Source organism: Sorex araneus, chromosome X (assembly GCF_027595985.1).
Source record: "Sorex araneus isolate mSorAra2 chromosome X, mSorAra2.pri, whole genome shotgun sequence".
NCBI lineage: Eukaryota > Metazoa > Chordata > Mammalia > Eulipotyphla > Soricidae > Sorex > Sorex araneus.
This window is the reverse complement of record NC_073313.1, coordinates 252093974-252111866: the sequence shown is the minus strand read 5'-3', so window position 1 is coordinate 252111866 and position 17893 is coordinate 252093974. Positions and strand designations below refer to the sequence as shown.

At 60.7% G+C, this 17893-nt stretch overlaps 2 protein-coding genes across 2 annotated transcripts; one reads left to right on the top strand and one right to left on the bottom strand.

Annotated features, from left to right (window-relative positions):
* Positions 1-4052: 4052 nt before the first annotated feature.
* RETREG2 (reticulophagy regulator family member 2) lies at positions 4053-9128 on the bottom strand. The gene is made up of 9 exons (XM_055123184.1): positions 8834-9128; positions 8429-8535; positions 7390-7420; positions 6972-7107; positions 6639-6723; positions 6253-6396; positions 6075-6169; positions 5827-5962; positions 4053-5638 (listed from the first exon to the last, which is right to left on the bottom strand). Exons 1-9 carry the CDS (start codon positions 9100-9102, stop codon positions 5001-5003), a joined length of 1641 nt encoding a protein of 546 aa, XP_054979159.1. The 5' UTR covers positions 9103-9128; the 3' UTR covers positions 4053-5000.
* A 1112-nt stretch (positions 9129-10240) lies between these two features.
* On the top strand, positions 10241-16821 carry CNPPD1 (cyclin Pas1/PHO80 domain containing 1). The gene is made up of 9 exons (XM_055123197.1): positions 10241-10399; positions 10626-10713; positions 11195-11303; positions 12175-12256; positions 12464-12584; positions 12680-12808; positions 14906-14967; positions 15209-15326; positions 15598-16821. Exons 2-9 carry the CDS (start codon positions 10645-10647, stop codon positions 16135-16137), a joined length of 1230 nt encoding a protein of 409 aa, XP_054979172.1. The 5' UTR covers positions 10241-10399; positions 10626-10644; the 3' UTR covers positions 16138-16821.
* Positions 16822-17893: the final 1072 nt, after the last annotated feature.

Sequence of the window (17893 nt, the reverse complement as noted above, 5' to 3'; positions counted from 1 at the left end):
GAAGAACTCACATTACTACTTAGTGACATTTCCAGAACACTTGATACAATTTGCAGAGAATGTAACCACTCACCTCTTAAATCTTGAGCATGTGTATCCTACAAAGAAGAATATAATCTTTTACAACCTAAGTGAACTTATTAAATTCAAACATTTCACCTTGGATAGTCTTTCGCCTCATATACAATGTATATTAAAATGTTGCCAATTGTTGTAGTAGGAGATAGTTCAAAGGCTAATGCCTGGCTTTGCATGCAGATCTGGTTTCTGTCGTTGGTACAGCCTGGTCCTCTGAACCCTGCTGGCAGCACCACCAGATTTGCCCCCAAATGACACCATCCCCCCACCCCCCAAAAAAGCCATGTAACAATTTGTGGGGCCCAACGGCCAGTGGTTAAATGCACGTGCCTTCCAAGTGTGAAGCTATGAGTTCCATCTCCAGCACTGCCCACATGGACTCAGGGTGGTCCCTGCACCTCTACTGTTTGACAGCCTTCAAGGCCTGACACAATGTGCAAAATTAGCCACAGAGCCCAGCATGCGCCCCCTAGCGAGCACTGCAGGAAGAGCTGAGCCAACCCTCATTTGGTGCCACCTGTGTCTGCTCAGATGGCGCCCTTTCTCTTCCTTTACTTTACTTTATGGAACTCTGTCTCTGTGAGTCTCTTTGTCTCTTTCTCCATTTCTCTCTCATTCCCCATTGCCAGATTATTTTCTTTCTTTTTTGTGTTTTGAGCCATGTCTAGTGGTGCTGTGGGGGCTGGGGGATCGAACCCGGGATTACTCAGTGCAAAGCCTACGCTAGCGCCCCTTGCATCATCTCCCCTTGACCCCACCTCTCTATTTCATTTTTAAAAGGAAAACGGGGGAAAGTGGGGCTAGAATGACAGGACAGCAGTTAGGGCACCCCTTGCCCAGTGCTCAGGGGACCATATGGGATGTGGGGGATCGAAACCAGATCGGCCTCATGCAAGGTAAATGCCCTCCCCGTTGTATTATGCACTGGCCTCGTTCTTGATCTTTGTACTTTCAAAGATCACTTCACTATCTAAAATCATCCAAGTCTACTATTTTGCAACATTCCTTGACCAAATTCTAGCACTACTGTTTTTTTTTGGGGGGGGGTTGGGGGTGCTTGGAACATACCCGGTGATGCTCAGGGATCACTCCTAGAGGGACTTAGGGGACTATATATGGTGCTGGGGACTGAACCCAGCTAGTCACATGCAAAGTGCCTTGCCGGGTGTATTATCTCTCCAGTCCTTCTAGCACTATTAATCAAACTCTTGTTTTCTGAGATGCTACGGCCCCTTCACCGTGGAAGGCAGCCTAGATGACCAACCCAGTTTTCTTCATGGCTGACATCAACTGAAACTATTCTCAGCTCCTTTCACAGATCCCTTTAAGAGGGAGGTCATGCTTCATCTCTGAAACGCCTAGAAATGCTGCAATTTTGTCAGGGGGAACAGCAGGTCACCCCGACCTGTGTACAGTACCTGGGTGTGAGTGTTCTGGCTGGGGAATCAGGGTCCCAGGATGTCACCAAGCAAAACTGGTTTCCTGTGCACTTTATTTATTTATTTATTTGGCTTTTTGGATCACACCCGGCGATGCACAGAGGTTACTCCTGGCTCATGCACTCAGGAATTAACTCCTGGTGGTGCTCAGGGGACCATATGGGATGCTGGGAATTGAACCCTGGTCCGTGCGTGCAAGGCAAATGCCCTACCGCTGTGCTATCGCTCCAGCCCCCTGTGCAGGCACTTTAAATGATGCGTTGCAACATTGTATAACTGAAACCCAATCATGAACAACTTTGTAATTGTGTATCTCACGGGATTCAATTTAAAAAATAATAAAATAACATTTAAAAAAGTGATGCATTGCTTGAAAGTAAAGGTTGATGACTTTGGCTGGAGTTGTTCAGTGGCCATTCATGCTTAGCATGTGAGAGTCCTGGGCTTGGCCCTCTGGTGCAACATGGTCCCTGCCGAGAGTAGACCCTGAGCATCAAGTATGACTCCCTCCCCAAAACCCCTGAAGCTCTTTAAGAGTTTATTACTCTGAGTCAATGTAAATATGTAATCAACCATCTTCCCCAGCTCATCCTTCTGTTGACGATTGTTTAGTCTAATTATAGGTTTCACATTCCTCTGCATTTCTTGTTCACTCATGTGAAAAGCTCCTATTTTCCTTTCCTCAGGTGCAAACATGGTCAGGGCAGCCTGCATACCTATTTTTTAAATTGTAGATAAAGACGCAGGGCCCATCAGAGCAGGCTGAATGCTGAGAAGACCCACACGAAGCTCTGAGTTTACCATAAAGGCTTTGATCAAAGCCCCGGATCCTTGGCTCTGTCTTCAAACATGTTTAACAAGGAATTGGATTAAAGGTGGTGCAGCTAATTCTATTTTTCTTGAATTGCTTTGTTTGGGACTGTTTTTGTATTCTCTTCTGAAACTGCTGATGAAACACTCATGTGCTTTCAGTGACAAGGGAACCTCAATCAAGATGCTCTCTCAAGCCAATGTTAAAAATGTTCACCTTCTGAGGAAACACAGCATTGACTCCTCGTAAGAGAAATAGGAAAAGAAAAATCTGTGGAGGGGTTGTTAGGCCACTTATCCTTGGCTCTGTGGTCAGGGATCACTGCTGGTGGTGCTCAGATCAGATGAAGTGTCAGGGATTAAATCAGGTTTGGCTGTGTGCGAGGCAAGCACCTTACCGTGTACTATTTCTATTTTTCTATGGCCCCAGAAAAAAAAAAATTACAAGACTTGGAGTTCAACTCAGTGGGAAAGTGCTGGCCTTGCATGTATAGTTTTCTGGCTTCCATCCCTGGCACCCAAAAAATAAACGACAAAAGCACAAATAGCGGGCGGGGGGGGGGGAAGGAGTAACTCAGCAGAACACTTGCTTTGCACGTGAGGTGCTGGGCTGAATCTCAGGCAGTGAGAAAAACCCCAACAAAACAAAACAAGGTCGCGTTGCCATATGGCACCTGCAGCCGAGAATGAACTCCTGGCGGTGGCCATCTGCTCGGTTCCGGCTTTCTAATATCCTTCTCCCGCAAAGAGGAAGGACCACAGCGCCCGCTGCTCGTGGAACCAAGGAGCCGCTTTCTCACCAGTCTTGGGAGCCTTGCTTATCTCCCCTTCCCCACTCAGGGAGAGCACGAAGGTCAAGGGGTGACCTCCACCCTGCTTCAACCCCGGCACCGCATAACCCCAAGCCCAAACAGGTGTGGCCCTTCGTCAAGAAAAAAGAAGTGGGGCTGGAGTGATAGTACAACAGGGAGGGCATTTGCCTTGTACGCGGCCGACCTGGGTTCAATCCCTGGCATCCCACGTGGGCCAGCAGTAATTCCTGAGCACAGAGCCAGGAGCAACCCCTGAGCCTCACTGGGTGTGCCTGCCCTCTTCCTTACTCCACAAAGCAGGTGACTGTGGGGCTGAGAGATAGTACAGGGGCTTTCGGCTCCCACTCGCCTGGCACCCCACCAAGCACTGGGGTCCACAGACTCCCTGAGCAAGGTCAGGGAAGTCCCGAGCAGAGCCATTCTACTTGGGGGCGACACTTGGGTGTTCAGAGCTCACTCTTGGCGGGGCTCGGGGACCCCATGGGGTGCTGGGTTGGCGACATGCAAGGCAGGCACCACCCTCCCTGCTTTTCTCTCTCCTGCTCACACAGCCGTTTTGCCCTACATACCTCCAGGTGTGGCCCCCAAACAAAAACCCAACAAAGAGGAGGGCTTCCGGTCAGTGACTGCCAGGCTCCGGGGCTCAGGCATCTGGAATGTGGCTCCCCTGGCCGCTAGCACTGAGGTGACCTGGTGAGGAGCTTGGAGCTCGAATCCTCGGCACTGCCAGGCACACCAGGGTGAGTAGCTGGTTGCTGGCCCAGCAACGAGCCCACGAGATGCAGCCATTGGATTTTCCCGATCCTGGGCAGGACCAGGGCACGGGTGCTGCTTCTGACAGCGTGCTGGACGGGGCAGCGGAGAGAACCAGGGCCCTGGACCCACGTGTCTATTGATTGGGGAGACAAGGCACTTTCCTCCTGCATACACTTTATTCACACATGCTAAATCTCACTAAGACACACCACATGGTTGGGAAGATGGCTAAGGGCAAGGTCAGGCTCTCGGGTGAGCCTTGGTCTGGACCTGTCCCACAGCCAGGAGGCGACTATTCAGGCGGCAGGGAGGGGACAGCAGCGAGGGAGGCAGGCGGCAGCAGATCTAGCCAATCAACACTTTATTTTGCTGACACCTGCACAGAGGTCCCTCCCCCCTTCCTGCCCCTGGCACCCGGGTAGGGGGTCCCCAGCACAACTGGCCTGCCCGTGGTCCAGGCACGGTCACCGTCCTCCTCCCTGGGCCGGCCAGCAAGCCCCTCTCCCCCACAGGCCAAGTTCCTGCTCGCAGAGCCCCTGCTCTCCTCCCCAACCACGCACAGGAGGCTGGGCCCAACCAGGGCGGGGCGTGGGGGCGGAAGGTTCCAGGGCTCTGATCGCAGTGCTGGTCTGACGTGCCTCGCAGGGAAGGAGCTGGCAAAGGGGAGAGGTGAACCGCAAAGGGCAGGACACGGCAGGGGAAGGACGCAGGAAGAGAGATAGAGAGAGACAATAAAGTGCCTGATCTAAACACAAGGACAGAGCAGCACGGGTCCCTGAGGACAGGAGGAAGGCAGGGACAGAGGCCCGGGGCGGAGTGGAAGAATAAAGATGCGGCAGGAAGGCCAGCGCAGGCGAGGGGGACGGACGGACGCTCCTAGCCCTGTTCACATCCACGAATCCCAACGTCAAATGACTGAAAAGCTTAAAACGCGTCCTGGCGCGACTGCGCTCCCATTCGGAGGTGGTGGGCGGGTGCGGGCCACAGTGGGGACGGGCTCCAGATGGCAGCCAGCTCCCCCTCCCACCCCGAGAGCCCCCCCACCAGAGTGGCAGGGAAAAAAGGAAGCAGGAACCCGCTCACCAGGAAGGCCCCTGTCCGTGGCTCAGGGCTCTTCCCCGGCCCGAGCTTCTTGGTCTGACTGGGCAGGGGCTGGGACAGCGGGCCCCAGGGCCCCGGCGGGCTCTGCGGCGGGCTCCGGGGTGGGCTCTGGGCCCGGGCCCAGGCCCAGCTCGGCGTTCAGCTGCTCCAGCTCCCCCTGATCCAACAGCTCGAAGTCCTCGGTGGTGAGCCCCTCCTCTTCCTCGGGGGCGGCCAGGGGCTGGGGCGAGTCCTGGGGCGGAGGTGGCGGGAGCACAGCCGGGGAGGTGGCCGGGTCACTTCCGGCCCGGCTGAGGAGGGGTGCCGGGGTGCCGGGTGCAGCAGGAAGGTCGTCGCTCAGGGCCGCCAGCCTCAGCCCCTCCACGGGCACCCCGGGGGAGAGCTGCGAGCTGCCGTCGGGGGCCGCGCCCGCCCCGTTGAAGTGCGTGTTCACAAAGTGGAGGGGGGACGAGAGTCGCAGCAAGGTTTCCTGGGCTGCCGCCGCCACTGCCGCCTCCTCCTCCGAGTCCAGGGCGCGCTTGGAGCAGGCCTGCGGGGGGCCCAGCAGGTCTCCCCGAGGGGCCAGTTCCGGCTCCTCCCCTTCTCCCAGCTCCCGGCTCAGGGCCTCCTCGGGCTCGCTGGGCAGGCTCTGCTGATCCAGATCTGTGAGGGTCAGGACAGCGGTCAGAACACCAAGGTGGCCCTCGGGCTCAGGGGGACCACGCGGGAGACGCAGAGGTGAGCTGACCCGGGGTGGGGGCGGGGGCAGTGGAGGGAGAGGTCTGGTCCCCCGGAACTGCCCCAGGGCGCGCCGTCTGCACCCCTCTGCAGGCTGCAGGTGGCCCACGTACCCTCCGAGACGTCGGTCAGCTGTGGGGTGGTAGCCCGCGACACAGAGAAGCCGCCGCTCTCCAAGATGGAAGCCTCTTCATCGGACAGCTCCGAGTCAGTGATGGCCAGGGCCAGGGCCGTCTTCTTCACATCCACCTGCAGAGGCAGAGGCATGGGGGTGAGCAGCCCCTCGCGACCGAGCTGCCGGCAAGCAGAGGGGCTTCCCGGCCACCCCCCCCCACAACCCCGGCCAGCGCCCCGTGCTCACCACCGGGGAGAAGCCGGCCAGCTCCGCCTCGCTCTCACTCTCCGTCTCCGCCAGCGGCTCCTCCCCACCGGGGGGCGCCGTCTTCCCCAGGCGCTCTAGGGGAGCAAGAGTGGGGGGCAGTGACCCAGCGGGGACGGGGGCAGCGGGAGGGGGTGGCTGGGCCCGGGTGCTCCCTTACTTCTCTTGTCGTGCTTGTGATGCAGGGCGTCGGCCTCGGCCTTCATGCTGTAGTCCAGCTGCATGAGCAGGGGCTCGAGGCGCGTGTACATCCGCTGGATGAGCTCGTGGTAGACCACCAGGGGCCACAACAGGATGCTCAGCACTGGTGGGGAGAGTGCCCACTCAGGGCCCTGTGCCCATGCAGCTCCCGGACACAGAGGCGCTGGCCGGACCCCGAGGCTGTGCCGACCCCTTCCCCATCCCGCCCTGTAGAGGGCCCCGAGTGAGGTCGCTGAGCCAAGCAGCAGCCTCCTGTGAGGTCGCTGAGCCAAGCAGCAGCCTCCCGTCTGGAGGGCGAGAAGGGGCCATGGGATGGGGGGCGTTGTAAGGAGGTCACGGACTCACAGACGATGTAGGAGATCATGATCCCCGGCACATAGTGGCCGAGCACCGCCAGCACGGCACAGCCGGAACAGACACGGGCGCAGAACTGTGGCGGGAGAGCATGGGGGTCTCAGGCGGATGTTCTACAGACACACGCCCACCGTTCCCACCCGCGGAGATGTGGCCGGGTGGTCTGGTATAGTGTGGCACAGAAAGCAGCACCCTCTGGGGGTCAGGAGAGCAGAGGGGAGATCCCCCCTGGGGGCCGGTCCCCGGGACCAGTGCCAGAGGGGGGGCTGCCTCAGGAGGGCCTGGGCCTCCTCTGTCCCCGCGGTCAGCCGCCGGGGAGGTTACCTGGGCCGGGTTCTGCCTCTTGTACTGCAGCAACTCCTGCAGGTGAATCTGGAAGGTGAGCCAGCTCTCAGCCAGGTATCTGCACAGCTCGGGCACACTCAGCAGGTGCGGCCGGGCGCCTGACCCCGCACCCTCACTGGGGAGACAGGACAGGACCCCTGGAGGCCTCGGTGGCTGGCCTCCTGCGCATTCAGACCCCCTTAGAGTGCCACCGACACCCTTGAACACCCACCTCCCCAGGGGAGCCTGGTCCTAATCCCGGCCCCCACCAGAAGTGGGGACACCACTCCTCCTGGACCCCCTCGACCCGTGGCTCATCGTGGGGGGCTCTGAGCCTCCTCCTCCTGCCACTGCCCGCGCTCACGCCAGGGCAAGGCAAGATTTGGGCATTCGTCTTCCCGAGGGGTCCTGCACTCACCTGTCTGAGTGTGGCTCCTCAGGGGATGATGCTACAGAGAGAGAATCAGGACATGCTGAACACGGGGCCTGGAAGACAGCCCCCCACAGCCCCTGCAGACACTGGCCCTCCTCTCACTCCCCCTTCCTGCAGCCGCCGAAAGGTGGAAGTATACTATGGCCATGTGTGTCAGCCACCCCTTGTACACAGAGAACCCCACAAGAATAACAGTTGCAGGGCTGGAGTGATAGCACAACGGGTAGGGCGTTTGACTTGCACGCGGTCGACCCGAGTTTAATTTCCAACATCCCATATGGTACCCCGAGCACCACCAGGAGTAATTCCTGAGTGCATGAGCCAACAGTAACCTCCTGTGCATTGCTGGGTGTGACGCCAAAAAAAAAAAAAAAAAGAAAGAATAACAGTTGCTTGAAAGACCCATTGAATTATAGGAACGTGGAGCCAGAGCAATAGGGTGATGGGTAGGGCGCTTGGCCTGCACTGTGCTGATTTAATCCCCAGCACCCCAGGACTGATCCCTAAGCAGAGCGTCAGAAGTAACTCCTGAACACGGTTGGGCGCAATCCAAACAAACTCTATATACGCATAGGATCAAGCGCCACGGGAAGAGCTGACGCAGGTCTAGGCAACTCACACCAAGCGTGAGGTCCGACCGCAGCCACGTCACACCTATGAACTAGCTGATGCAAACTTCCCCTCCCTGTGAAGTGGGCTCTAGTTTAGAGCTGGCAAAAGGGAATCAGACCCAGTGACTCTGGAAAGGCTGTACAGCACACGGGCAGGGGTGGGGTGGAACAGGCTCCCGTGCAATCCAGAGAGGATGCAAAGCCCAGTTCCAGAGAGGGGCAGCACTCTACTGCCTGCGGGAGGGAGGAAGCGAGGGAGGGAGCGAGCGGGCTGGCACCTGCCAGGCCCTGGGGCCTGCGACAACTTCCCCCAGGGCTGTTCTCGCTTCCCTCCCTCCCCCGCCCGCCCCCAGCACGGTGGTGGTGGTGGTGGGGGGGGGTGCCGGGGGATGCACGAAGAAACCAGCACGCACCTGAGACATCAGAGAAGCAGCGCGGCTGCCAGAGATCCAGCAGAAAATAGGCTAAAAGTGACACGCTGAGCAGAAAGATGGGCCGGAGGGATGACGATGACAGCAACCTTGGGGAGACAGACACGGGCCCCAGGGCGGTGAGGGGGTGCGCTGGGCCCCAGCGCCAAGGCGGAGAACCGCCCACGGATGAGAACGGAGGTGGGGGGGGCCCTGACTCTGCACGGGGAGAGAAGGCCCGGGGGCATCCCGCGCGGCCACCCCCTTGCCCCACCCGCGTTTAAAGGGGCCGATCGCGCTGGGGGGGGGGACTCCGCAGCGCAGCGCTCCCGCTCCCGCCCCCGCGCTCCCCGAGCTCCCCGCGCAGCCCGGCCCCGCCCCCGCCCCCGCCGGGCCCGCGGCCGTTACCAGAAGAGGCCGTTGAGCGCGGCGGCCGTGATGAGGCTGTGCAGCGGCTTCTCCCACACCAGCAGCCGCTGCGCCGCCGCCAGCGCCGCCTCCCAGCCGCGGAGCCGCAGCCGCAGCGCCGTGGCCAGGCGGCCCACCGCCTCGGCCGTGGCCGCCTCGTCGTCCGCCTCGCCCGCGGCCTCACCCATGGCCAGGCTCAGCCCCAGGCCCGCGCCCAGGCCCAGCCCCGCGCCCGGGTTCGCAGCGCCCCCGCCGCCGCCGCTCGCCATGGCCGTGGCCGTGGCCGTGGCCGGGCCGCCGCCGCCGCCGCCGCCGCCCGAGCCCGAGCCCGAGCCCGCGCCGAGCCAGGGCTGCGCGGCCGCCGCCCGGGGCCGCGTCGGGCGGAAGGGGGCGCACGCCGCGGGGAGCGCCGCCGGCCTCACGTGACCCCGAGGGTGCGTCACGTGACGACGCCCAACCGCTGGCGGGGCGCGCCGGGCGCCTGCGCGCGCGGCCGGCTTCCCCGGTCCCCTCCCGCCCCTCTCTCTCTCTCTCCCGCGGAGCTGCGCGGGTCCGATCCGTGACCGAGTGGCCGCGGCGGGGCACCGCGGGGTCCGCCTTGTCCCCACTCCTCCCCAGCGCCCCCGGCCTGCTGTGATTTGCTGCGGCCGGGGCCGGACCGACTCGGTGGCCCGGAATTTCCGGCGGGCACGCGGGGCCGAGGGGCCGCCAGCAGCCTGCCAGATGTGCTGTCTCGTCCCCGTGCTCCCCCCCACCCACCCTCCACCCGTAGCATCCGCTTCTGTGCTCTGCGAGGGCGGCGGCCGGCCCCCATTACTCAACCGTCCCACTTCCTGCCCCTCGGATAAACAAACAGCCGCGCGTGACTCGACACCCAAATATACAGCCCTCCTCTCTTGCTGCCCGCCACCCCCAGCGCCTCCCACCCGGCAGGACTCCTTGCGAGCTCTTGCTCCCACCGGACAACAGGGGTTTGGGGAGTGAGTTTCAAAGCAAAAACCTCTTGTTTACAAAGCTGCCCCCCCACCATCCCCGGCCGGCCGGGGAGGGCAGGTTCGCGCTGTTTAATGAGGCTCACGACACACCAGGGCGCTCATAGTTCCTGGAGATCGTTTCCAGTTGGCACTCACACACTAAAACACGCACTTCATTAGGCTGATGTGTCAAGCTATTCCACGAGGAAGGTGCCCAGCGAGAAGTTTTCCTTCTAGCTGAGGCACAGTTCAAGCGTGCGTGCGTGTGTGTGTGTGTGTGTGTGTGTGTACAGAAAATCGGGGGACAAAGCGGCTGTGTCTTTTGTTTTATCTGCTTCGGTCCCCAAAGGCCAGCCCGGCTCGCGGGTCCTGTGTGCGCCAAGGGTCCCCGAGGACCCGCCCTGGTTTCTCCACCCGGGGCGCGCCAACTGTGCCAGGGGCCCGGGCGGCTCCGACCCCGCGCGCGCGCGCGCGGTCCGGCAGCAGGAAGTGCGGGGCGCTGAGTCGCGGCTCGTAAACGCGGGGCGGACGCGCGGGGCGGCACAAGCAGGGCGCGCGCCGGGGAGCCGCGACTCTTCGGGTGCTCCGGGAGGTGAGCGCCCCGGAGCTCGGGCGCCCCAGGGTCGGGCAGCCCGGGCCGCAGCCCCGCCCGGGGCGGAAGAGGAAGAAGCGCCCGGCGGGCCGGGCTCCGCCTGCCGCCGTCGGCGCGAGGGGAGGGGGCTGCCGAGCTAGGGCGGCGGCCGGGGGCAGGTGGATCGGCGGGCACGGACGGCCCCGCGCGCCCCTCACACCTCCTCCTCTCCCTTCCGCCTTGGCAGGGCGGCGATCGACGGCGCCATGGACCTGGCCGGGCTCCTTGCGGACGAGGAAGGCACCTTCTCGCTCACCGGCTTCCAGGACTTTACGGTGAGAGCGCGCGGCCCGCCCCCCTCCCCGACCTCCCGGCTCCTGGAGTTGGGGGAGCAATCAGTCCTCCGCGCTCGCCTCGGGGGTGGGTGGGGCGGGGGAGAGGGCTGAACGGGACCGGGAGCTCGCCTGGGGGAGGGCTCAGCCAAGCGCCGCGGGAGGCAATCGCTCCATGCGCGTTTTCCCGAGGCCCTGGCTGCCTGGGCCCTAAGGGAGAGGCGCGGGTGCAGGCTTGGGGGGCTGGGGGGGGGTGCTGCCAGCGCCCTTCTCTCCTCGGACCACCCATCGCTCCCCGGGAACCTTTCTTGTGGAAGAGCCCTCCCCCCTGGGGCGCGCGGCTATTTTGCTAAACAGTCATCCCGGGAATGCCACGCTGGGTGGGGGCGGACCTCTGTCCTTGCTCGCTTGCACCTCTTGCCCTCTCCCCCTGCCAGATCTTCCTGGCACCCGGCCCTGCCCTTCACCCTGCCGTGCTGTTCAGTTCCTCCCAGGCCACCAGAAGCTGAGTGCCCGCCTCCGCCGGAGACTCTACTATGGCTGGGACTGGGACGGGGAGTGCAGCCTGGAGGAGCTCTCCAGCCCGGTGGCAGGTCAGACACCAGGGGCCGCCCAAAGTGAGAAGCACATAGATAGGCTGTCATGCTTACTGGGAGGACCCTAGGCGCGCCCCTCCAGCCATCTGGTTACTTGGTACCAGCTGTGTATGTCTGGTCTTGTGTCTTCTCTTTGTAAACCCAAATGGATTAAAGGTATAACCGTTTGGGTCTTAAAAATCCTCATCGCTTGTGATTTGTATGCCAGGAACTTTTTGTTTCTCGGCGGCAGCCATCCTGTTGCCAAGCAAACAAGGCATGCATATTTTCTCTTAAGAACAAGTGTGGAGGGGGCTGGAGCCCATAGCATGGTGGGTTGGGCGTTTGCCTTGCACACGGCCGACTCGGGTTCAATTCCCAGCACCCCATATGGTCTCCTGAGCACCGCCAGGAGTAATTCCTGAGTGCAGAGCCAGGAGTAACCCCTGAGCATCTCCAGGTGTGACCCAAAAAGAAAAAAAAAAAAACAAGCCTAAGAACAAACGTGGAGGGGGCCAGAGTGATAATACAGTGGGTAAGGTGTCCTGGGTTCTATCCCAGGCATCCTCTGTGTTGCCCCGAGCACTGCCAGGAGTAATTCCTGAGTGCAGAGTGCAGAGCCAGGAATAACCCCTGAGCGTTGCCAGGTGTGACCCAAAAAGCAAAAAAAAAAAAAAAAAAAAGCCTAGAAAAAATCAAGACGTTGGAAAGCTGAAATTCAGCCTAGAACGGATGGGGGCTACGTGGGGCTCTGTTCTGTTACTGTGGTCCTGTCCCCGGCCGGCCGAGGGTGTAGGTCAAGGGCTGCTGAGAACAGTGGGGATTTGTGTGTGTGTGTGGGGGGGGTGCTGTTTGCTCAGTGCCTTCTTTGCACCCTGCCACACCCCAGACATTGCTGTGGAACTGCTCCAGAAGGCTGCCCCCAGCCCTATTCGCCGGCTCCAAAAGAAATACGTGGCTCATGTGTCCCGGTGAGTGGAATCAAGAGGCTGAGGATGAGAGAGAGAGTGAGGGAGGGTGGAGAGAGAGAGAGAAAGGGAGGGGGAGAGAGAGAGAGAGAGCACTTGAGCGTTGTCCAAAAAGATGATGTAAGGATACAGGCGTGAGCATCATCTGAGTTGGGGGAGCTGCCTGCCGGGCCCTGGGGGTTAATTCCTCCCCCGTGCCCCGCCCCCCAGGGAGGCATGCATCTCCCCGTGTGCCATGATGCTGGCGCTGGTATACATCGAGCGGCTCCGCCACCGAAACCCAGACTACCTGCAGCACGTGTCGTCCTCGGATCTGTTCCTGATCTCCATGGTGAGACCGAGGGCCCAGCCCCTCCCTCCCTGCCTGCCTGCCTGCCTGCCCCGTAGCCAACGCTGAGCACCGCCCTCCCCATCTCTCCCCTGCAGATGGTAGCCAGCAAGTACCTCTATGATGAAGGAGAGGAGGAGGAGGTCTTCAACGACGAGTGGGGCGCCGCAGGGGGCGTGTCGGTGCTCACGCTGAACGCCCTGGAGCGGGGCTTCCTCAGCGCCATGGTGAGTGGCTGCCGGTTCTCTCCCTGGCTGTTTCTCTGGCCAGTTTTTTCGTTTGTTTTTGTTTTGTGTTGTTTTGGCGCCATACCCGGCAATGCTCATGGGATTACTCCTAGCTCTACACCCAGGAATTACTTTGGGCAGTGCTGGGTGGGGGGAGGGGAAACCCCTGGGATGCCTAGGTCGAACCCGGGTTGGCTGCATATAAGGCAGATGTCCGACCTGCGGTACTGTCGCTCCAGCCTTCGGCTTGTCTAGTATTTTGGCTCTTGGGCCATAACCAGTGGTGCTCAGGGCTTACTGTGCTCAGGGCCCTGCACTCAGGGATTCACTTCTGGTGGGACTTGGGGGACCCTAAAGGGTGCGGGGGTGGGGTCAACCCCGGGCCTAATGCATGCAAGGAAAGCGCCTTACCCTCTGTACCCACCTCTCTCTCCCCTGAACTTTCTTTAGGCTTCTTTTTTTTTTTTTTTTGCTTTTTGGGTCACACCTGGCGATGCACAGGGGTTACTCTTGGCTCCTCACTCAGGAACTACCACTGGTGGCATTCAGGGGACCATATGGGATGCTGGGATTAGAACCCGGGTCAGCCTGGTGCAAGGCAAATGCCCCACCCACTGTGCTATCGCTCCAGCCCCTCTTTAAGCTTCTTTTAAGTTTTATCTTTTTTCTTTTTTTTTTTTCCTTGGGTCACACCCGGCAATGCACAGGGGTCACTCCTGGCTCTGCACTCAGGAACTACCCCTGGCGGTGCTCAGGGGACCATATGGGATGCTGGGAATCGAACCTGGGTTGGCCACGTGGAAGGCAAACGCCCTACCCACTATGCTATTGCTCCAGCCCCTCAAGTTTTATCTTTTACTGGATCACTGGATCACTGTCATCCCGTTGCTCATCGATTTGCTTGAGCGGGCACCAGTAACGTCTCCAATTGTGAGATTTGTTGTTACTGTTTTTTGGCATATCAGATATGCCATGGGTAACTTGCCAGGCTCTGCCGTGCGGGCGGGATACTCTCGGTAGCTTGCCGGGCTCTCCGAGAGAGATGGAGGAATTGAACCCGGATCGGCCGCATGCAAGGCAAATGTCCTACCCACTGTGCTATCGCTCCAGCCCATCTTTTACTATCTCTTTATTTTTTTATTTGAATATTTGGATTAGGGGACACACTTAGTCTCAGGGGAATCATGTGGCAGGGATCCCAGCCGTGCCTCCTCCCACGTGCTCAGCCCATGTTCCAGCCCTTTGAGCCACTTTCCTTTCTCTCATTTCCCTTCCCCTCCTCCCTCCGTTTATCTTTCTGTCTTTGTTTGTTTGCTTGTTTTTTTTTGGGCCACACCTGGCAGTGCTCAGGTCCCACTCTTGGCTCTGCGCTCAGGAATCACTCCTGCACTCAGGAATCACTCCTGCACTCAGGAATCACTCCCGCAGGCACGGGGGACCATACAGGATGCCAGGGATCGAACCTCGTAGGCCACGTGCAAGACAAACGCCCTCCCTGCTATACTATCTCTCTGGCCCCACTGTCCTTTTCTCTCCTTGTCAGTGGCTCCCCCTCTAGACCCTTGAGTGGGGGGGGGGGCGCGCTCCTGGCATGGCGAGACCCGGAAGCAAATACTCGCACCTCCAAGGTCACACTCGGCGTTTACTGCTGGGACCTGATGGTTCGCTCCCAGGCTCTCCCTCAGATCTGAGTTTCTTGGGAACATGGGCGACTCTCCCCCAGCGCCCCCTACCTCCCCCCTTCTCTTTTTTTTTTTTTTTCTTTTTGGGTCACACCCAGCGATGCACAGAGGTTACTCCTGGCTCTGCACTCAGGAATTACTCCTGGCAGTGCTTGGGGGACCATATGGGATGCCGGGGATCGAACCCGGGTTGGCCGCGTGCAAGGCAAACGCCCTACCCGCTGTGCTATCGCTCCGGCCCCATCCCCCCTTCTCTTTGACCTTGAGGAGAGGGGTTGTGGTTACTGAGCAGGTCACCGCGTGCTGTGAGCAGGTGCTGGCCTCAGTGGTGGCCACTGCCGCCCGGGTTCTTGCTGGTGAGTGGCCGCTGCCCTTTTACGAGCCCAGGACCCGTCTCTTCTCTCCCTCCCCGCAGGACTGGCGTCTCTACACTGACCCACGGGAGATTTTTGAGGTGCTGAACTGGCTAGAAGGCTGGTAGGTCCTCGGGGCAGGGCTGGGGCTGGAAGGCAAACTGGGGTGCCGGACAGGGCTGAGGGGTTGTGGGGCTGAGGGGAGTGAGGGGTGGGGAAGGAGAACCCAAGGGACTGCTGTGCGCCTCGGCCGGATGGGAGACTGTGGCTTCCTGGCCAACCCTGGGGCTCACCCTCCGTGCCGCGTGCTCTCGGGAGGAGGTGGACGGGCCCCGGTGCTCTCTCTCTCTCTTCCCCGCCCGCAGTGTGGCCGAGCAGCAGGGCCGGCGGCGCGGCTGGTACACCTACACGGACCTCAGCGTGCTGCTGGAGCAGCCGGCCTGGCAGCGGGCCCTGGGCGCCCTGTGCCAGCGGCTGGCAAAGGTGATGAATGTTGAGGGCTCGGGGTGGGGGGGCGGAGGGGGGGGCCTGGGCGGGCTGGGGTGTGGCCAACCAAACACTCGGGGAGACGGGGTTGGGGAATAGATGGATGGTGTCAGAGAACAAGCTGCAGCTCAGGCAGAAGTTTCTAGATCACGGTGGGCTTTCGGGCGTGGGGGGTTGGTTGTTCAGGATGGTCAGAAGCAGGGTGGGGGGGTGAGGGGCCTTGTGGGAAAGGACATCCGGGCACCCACGTTCCTCTTGCTCTCTCCAGCTGTCCTGCTTGCTGGCCGTGGCCTACGTGAGCAGCGTGGCTCTGGCCGTGGCGTCCGTGGCCGTGCTCCACCAATCCTTGGGACTCTCCTGCAGCCCGCCCTCCGGCCCCCCGGACCTTGGACTGACCTCCGAGTGCCTTCTGAAGCCTTGCGTCCCCTCTCACGTGTCGCCGTGCCCGCTACCTCCTGCCAACGCCTCCGGCGGCGGCGTGGACAGGCTGCACGCGCTCTGGGGCAGTATCCTGGCCTCCCTGGCGGCCCCCCCACCGCCCCCCCCAGAGCCCCATGCCTCCTCAACCCTGCCCCCTAGCTGTCCCCTGTGTCAGAAGTTCCAGAGAAAGTCCCCAGCCTGCCGAGCCTGCCACCCTCCCAACCACACGGCCCCCACTGGACCCCCCAGGCCCTGGGACCACACGAAGGGCCTGGCGCCCCCCTGGCCCTGGAGCCCGTTGCCCCCGCTGCTCCCCCCGCCCCAGCAGTGCTCCCTGTTCAGCCTCATGGAGCTGGCCCGCCTCAAGTCCTTCATCTTCCCGGGCTAGGGGAGTCGCCGAGCACTGCGGCAGGAGCGTGGGCTGGGCTGGGGGGTGCAGCCTGTCCACCTAAGGGGCGAAGCTTGGCGTAGGTCCTGCCTCTGGGTCCCTGCCTGTTCCCCGGGCCCCCCCCACCCAGGTGATGATGGGGTGCTGGGCCGGGTATGACGGGGCACCCACTCTTCCAGACCCCTGGGGCTTGGCTCTTGGAGGCCGGGACAGTGTTGGTAGTGGGAAGCTTTCGCAGGGTCCCGGGGGCACCCCGCACAGGTAGCAAAAAAACGCCCCCTCTCATCTCTGTGCCTCCCCCAGGCTCGGTGGTGGGCTTCTGCTTTTAGATTCCCTGGGATTGGAAGGTGGGGGGTGGGGGGAGAAGGGTAGGGGGTGGAGTGGGGGCAGGGGGGGGCCAGCTCTTGGTGACTTGGTGAGGTCCCTGCGGCAGCAAGGCCAGCGGGGACTGATGGGCCCAAGGCGGGCGGAGTGGGGTGGGCAGCTCTGGCAGAGCCGGGGCCACGGGGACCTTCCCCTCACCCTCGTCTCCCACCCGCTCCCAGGCCTCCTCCCGACTCTTCCTCCCCGGGGACCTCCTTCGGTGTCGTTCTTCTCTCCACAGGCCTCTCTGGCCACCGCTTTCTATCTGGGTTTTTCACGCTTTTGTAGAACAGGTTTCAATAAATGTTTCCGGTTGCAGTGCCTGGACCTCTTCCTCTGTGCCAGCCCTTCAGAAGCCGTTTCCCACCCGCCTTTCAGTCCCTCTGCTTCCCACTGCCCTTAGCTCGCAGCTCATCATTTCAGCCCCATTTCTTTTTTTTCCTTTTGGGGGGCCACACCCAGCGATGCTCAGGGGTTTATTCCTGGCTTTGCACTCAGGAGTCATTCCTGGTGGTGCTCAGGGGACCATCTCGGGTGCCAGGGTTGGGACTCAGGTTGGTTGCGGTCAAGGCAAGGGCCCTATCCTTGTGGCTCCGGCCCTTCCAGCCCCATTTCTGCATTTCCCTCCGGTTTCACGGCCATCAGCTGCCGTTGTCCCTGCTCTGAGTGCCCCAGCGCCCCTGACACTGCCCAGCCGGGTACCTGGGACACACGTCGTGACTGTCCTGTGGCTGGGGTTGGCCCTCAGGGTCATTTGTTCTGGGTGAGAAACTGCCTGTGGACCGTGGAAAGGGGCCAAGCCTCGTGTCCTGCTGGGCTCCTGATCTTGAGGACACCCTTTAGAGGACACCTCTTTCGGCCTGACTTCCTCTCAGGCCCCACGTGGCCGGTCAATGCTGTTAAAGGCAAGGCTGGGGAGAAGGAGGGGCAGGCTGCCAGGTTAAGTGTTTGGGGTTGCATAAATGATCCACGGAGGAGGGGGATACTGCCCCCTACAGGGCACTTTGGGAATAATGGAGCACTCCTTGGTTGTCTTGGAGTCAAAGAGAGGCCGTAGCCACTGAGAGGGCCTGGGGGGCTGCGAGCACCTCCTGAAAGGCCCAGAACCCCATTAGTTGAGTTCCTTACAACTTCTGGATTATTGAATGGACAGCATGGATAGACAGTCCTCTTTTTTTTTCCAAAACTATGATGGTTTCATGCACAGAGACTGGCACACATCCAAAAGAACAAAAGCAACCGCTGTTGGAGAGGATGTGGGGAGAAAGGGACCCTCCTACACTGCTGGTGGGAATGCCGACTGGTCCAGCCCCTTTGGAAAACAATATGGACGATTCTCAAAAAGTTAGAAATTGAGCTCCCATTTGACCCAGCAATATCACTGCTAGGAATA

What these genes read in the sequence shown, in the direction of transcription:
- RETREG2 (XM_055123184.1), bottom strand. Translation starts at nt 9,102, where the DNA reads ATGGCGAGCGGCGGCGGCGGGGGCGCTGCGAACCCGGGCGCGGGGCTG. An exon ending in AGAGGCAGAACCCGGCCCAG is followed by an intron (nt 6,724 to 6,971) that starts GTAACCTCCCCG and finishes CTCCCGCCACAG; the next exon opens with TTCTGCGCCCGTGTCTGTTC. An exon ending in TCACAAGCACGACAAGAGAA is followed by an intron (nt 6,170 to 6,252) that starts GTAAGGGAGCAC and finishes TTGCTCCCCTAG; the next exon opens with AGCGCCTGGGGAAGACGGCG.
- CNPPD1 (XM_055123197.1), top strand. Translation starts at nt 10,645, where the DNA reads ATGGACCTGGCCGGGCTCCTTGCGGACGAGGAAGGCACCTTCTCGCTC. An exon ending in CCGGCTTCCAGGACTTTACG is followed by an intron (nt 10,714 to 11,194) that starts GTGAGAGCGCGC and finishes CGTGCTGTTCAG; the next exon opens with TTCCTCCCAGGCCACCAGAA. An exon ending in TGTGCCAGCGGCTGGCAAAG is followed by an intron (nt 15,327 to 15,597) that starts GTGATGAATGTT and finishes TGCTCTCTCCAG; the next exon opens with CTGTCCTGCTTGCTGGCCGT.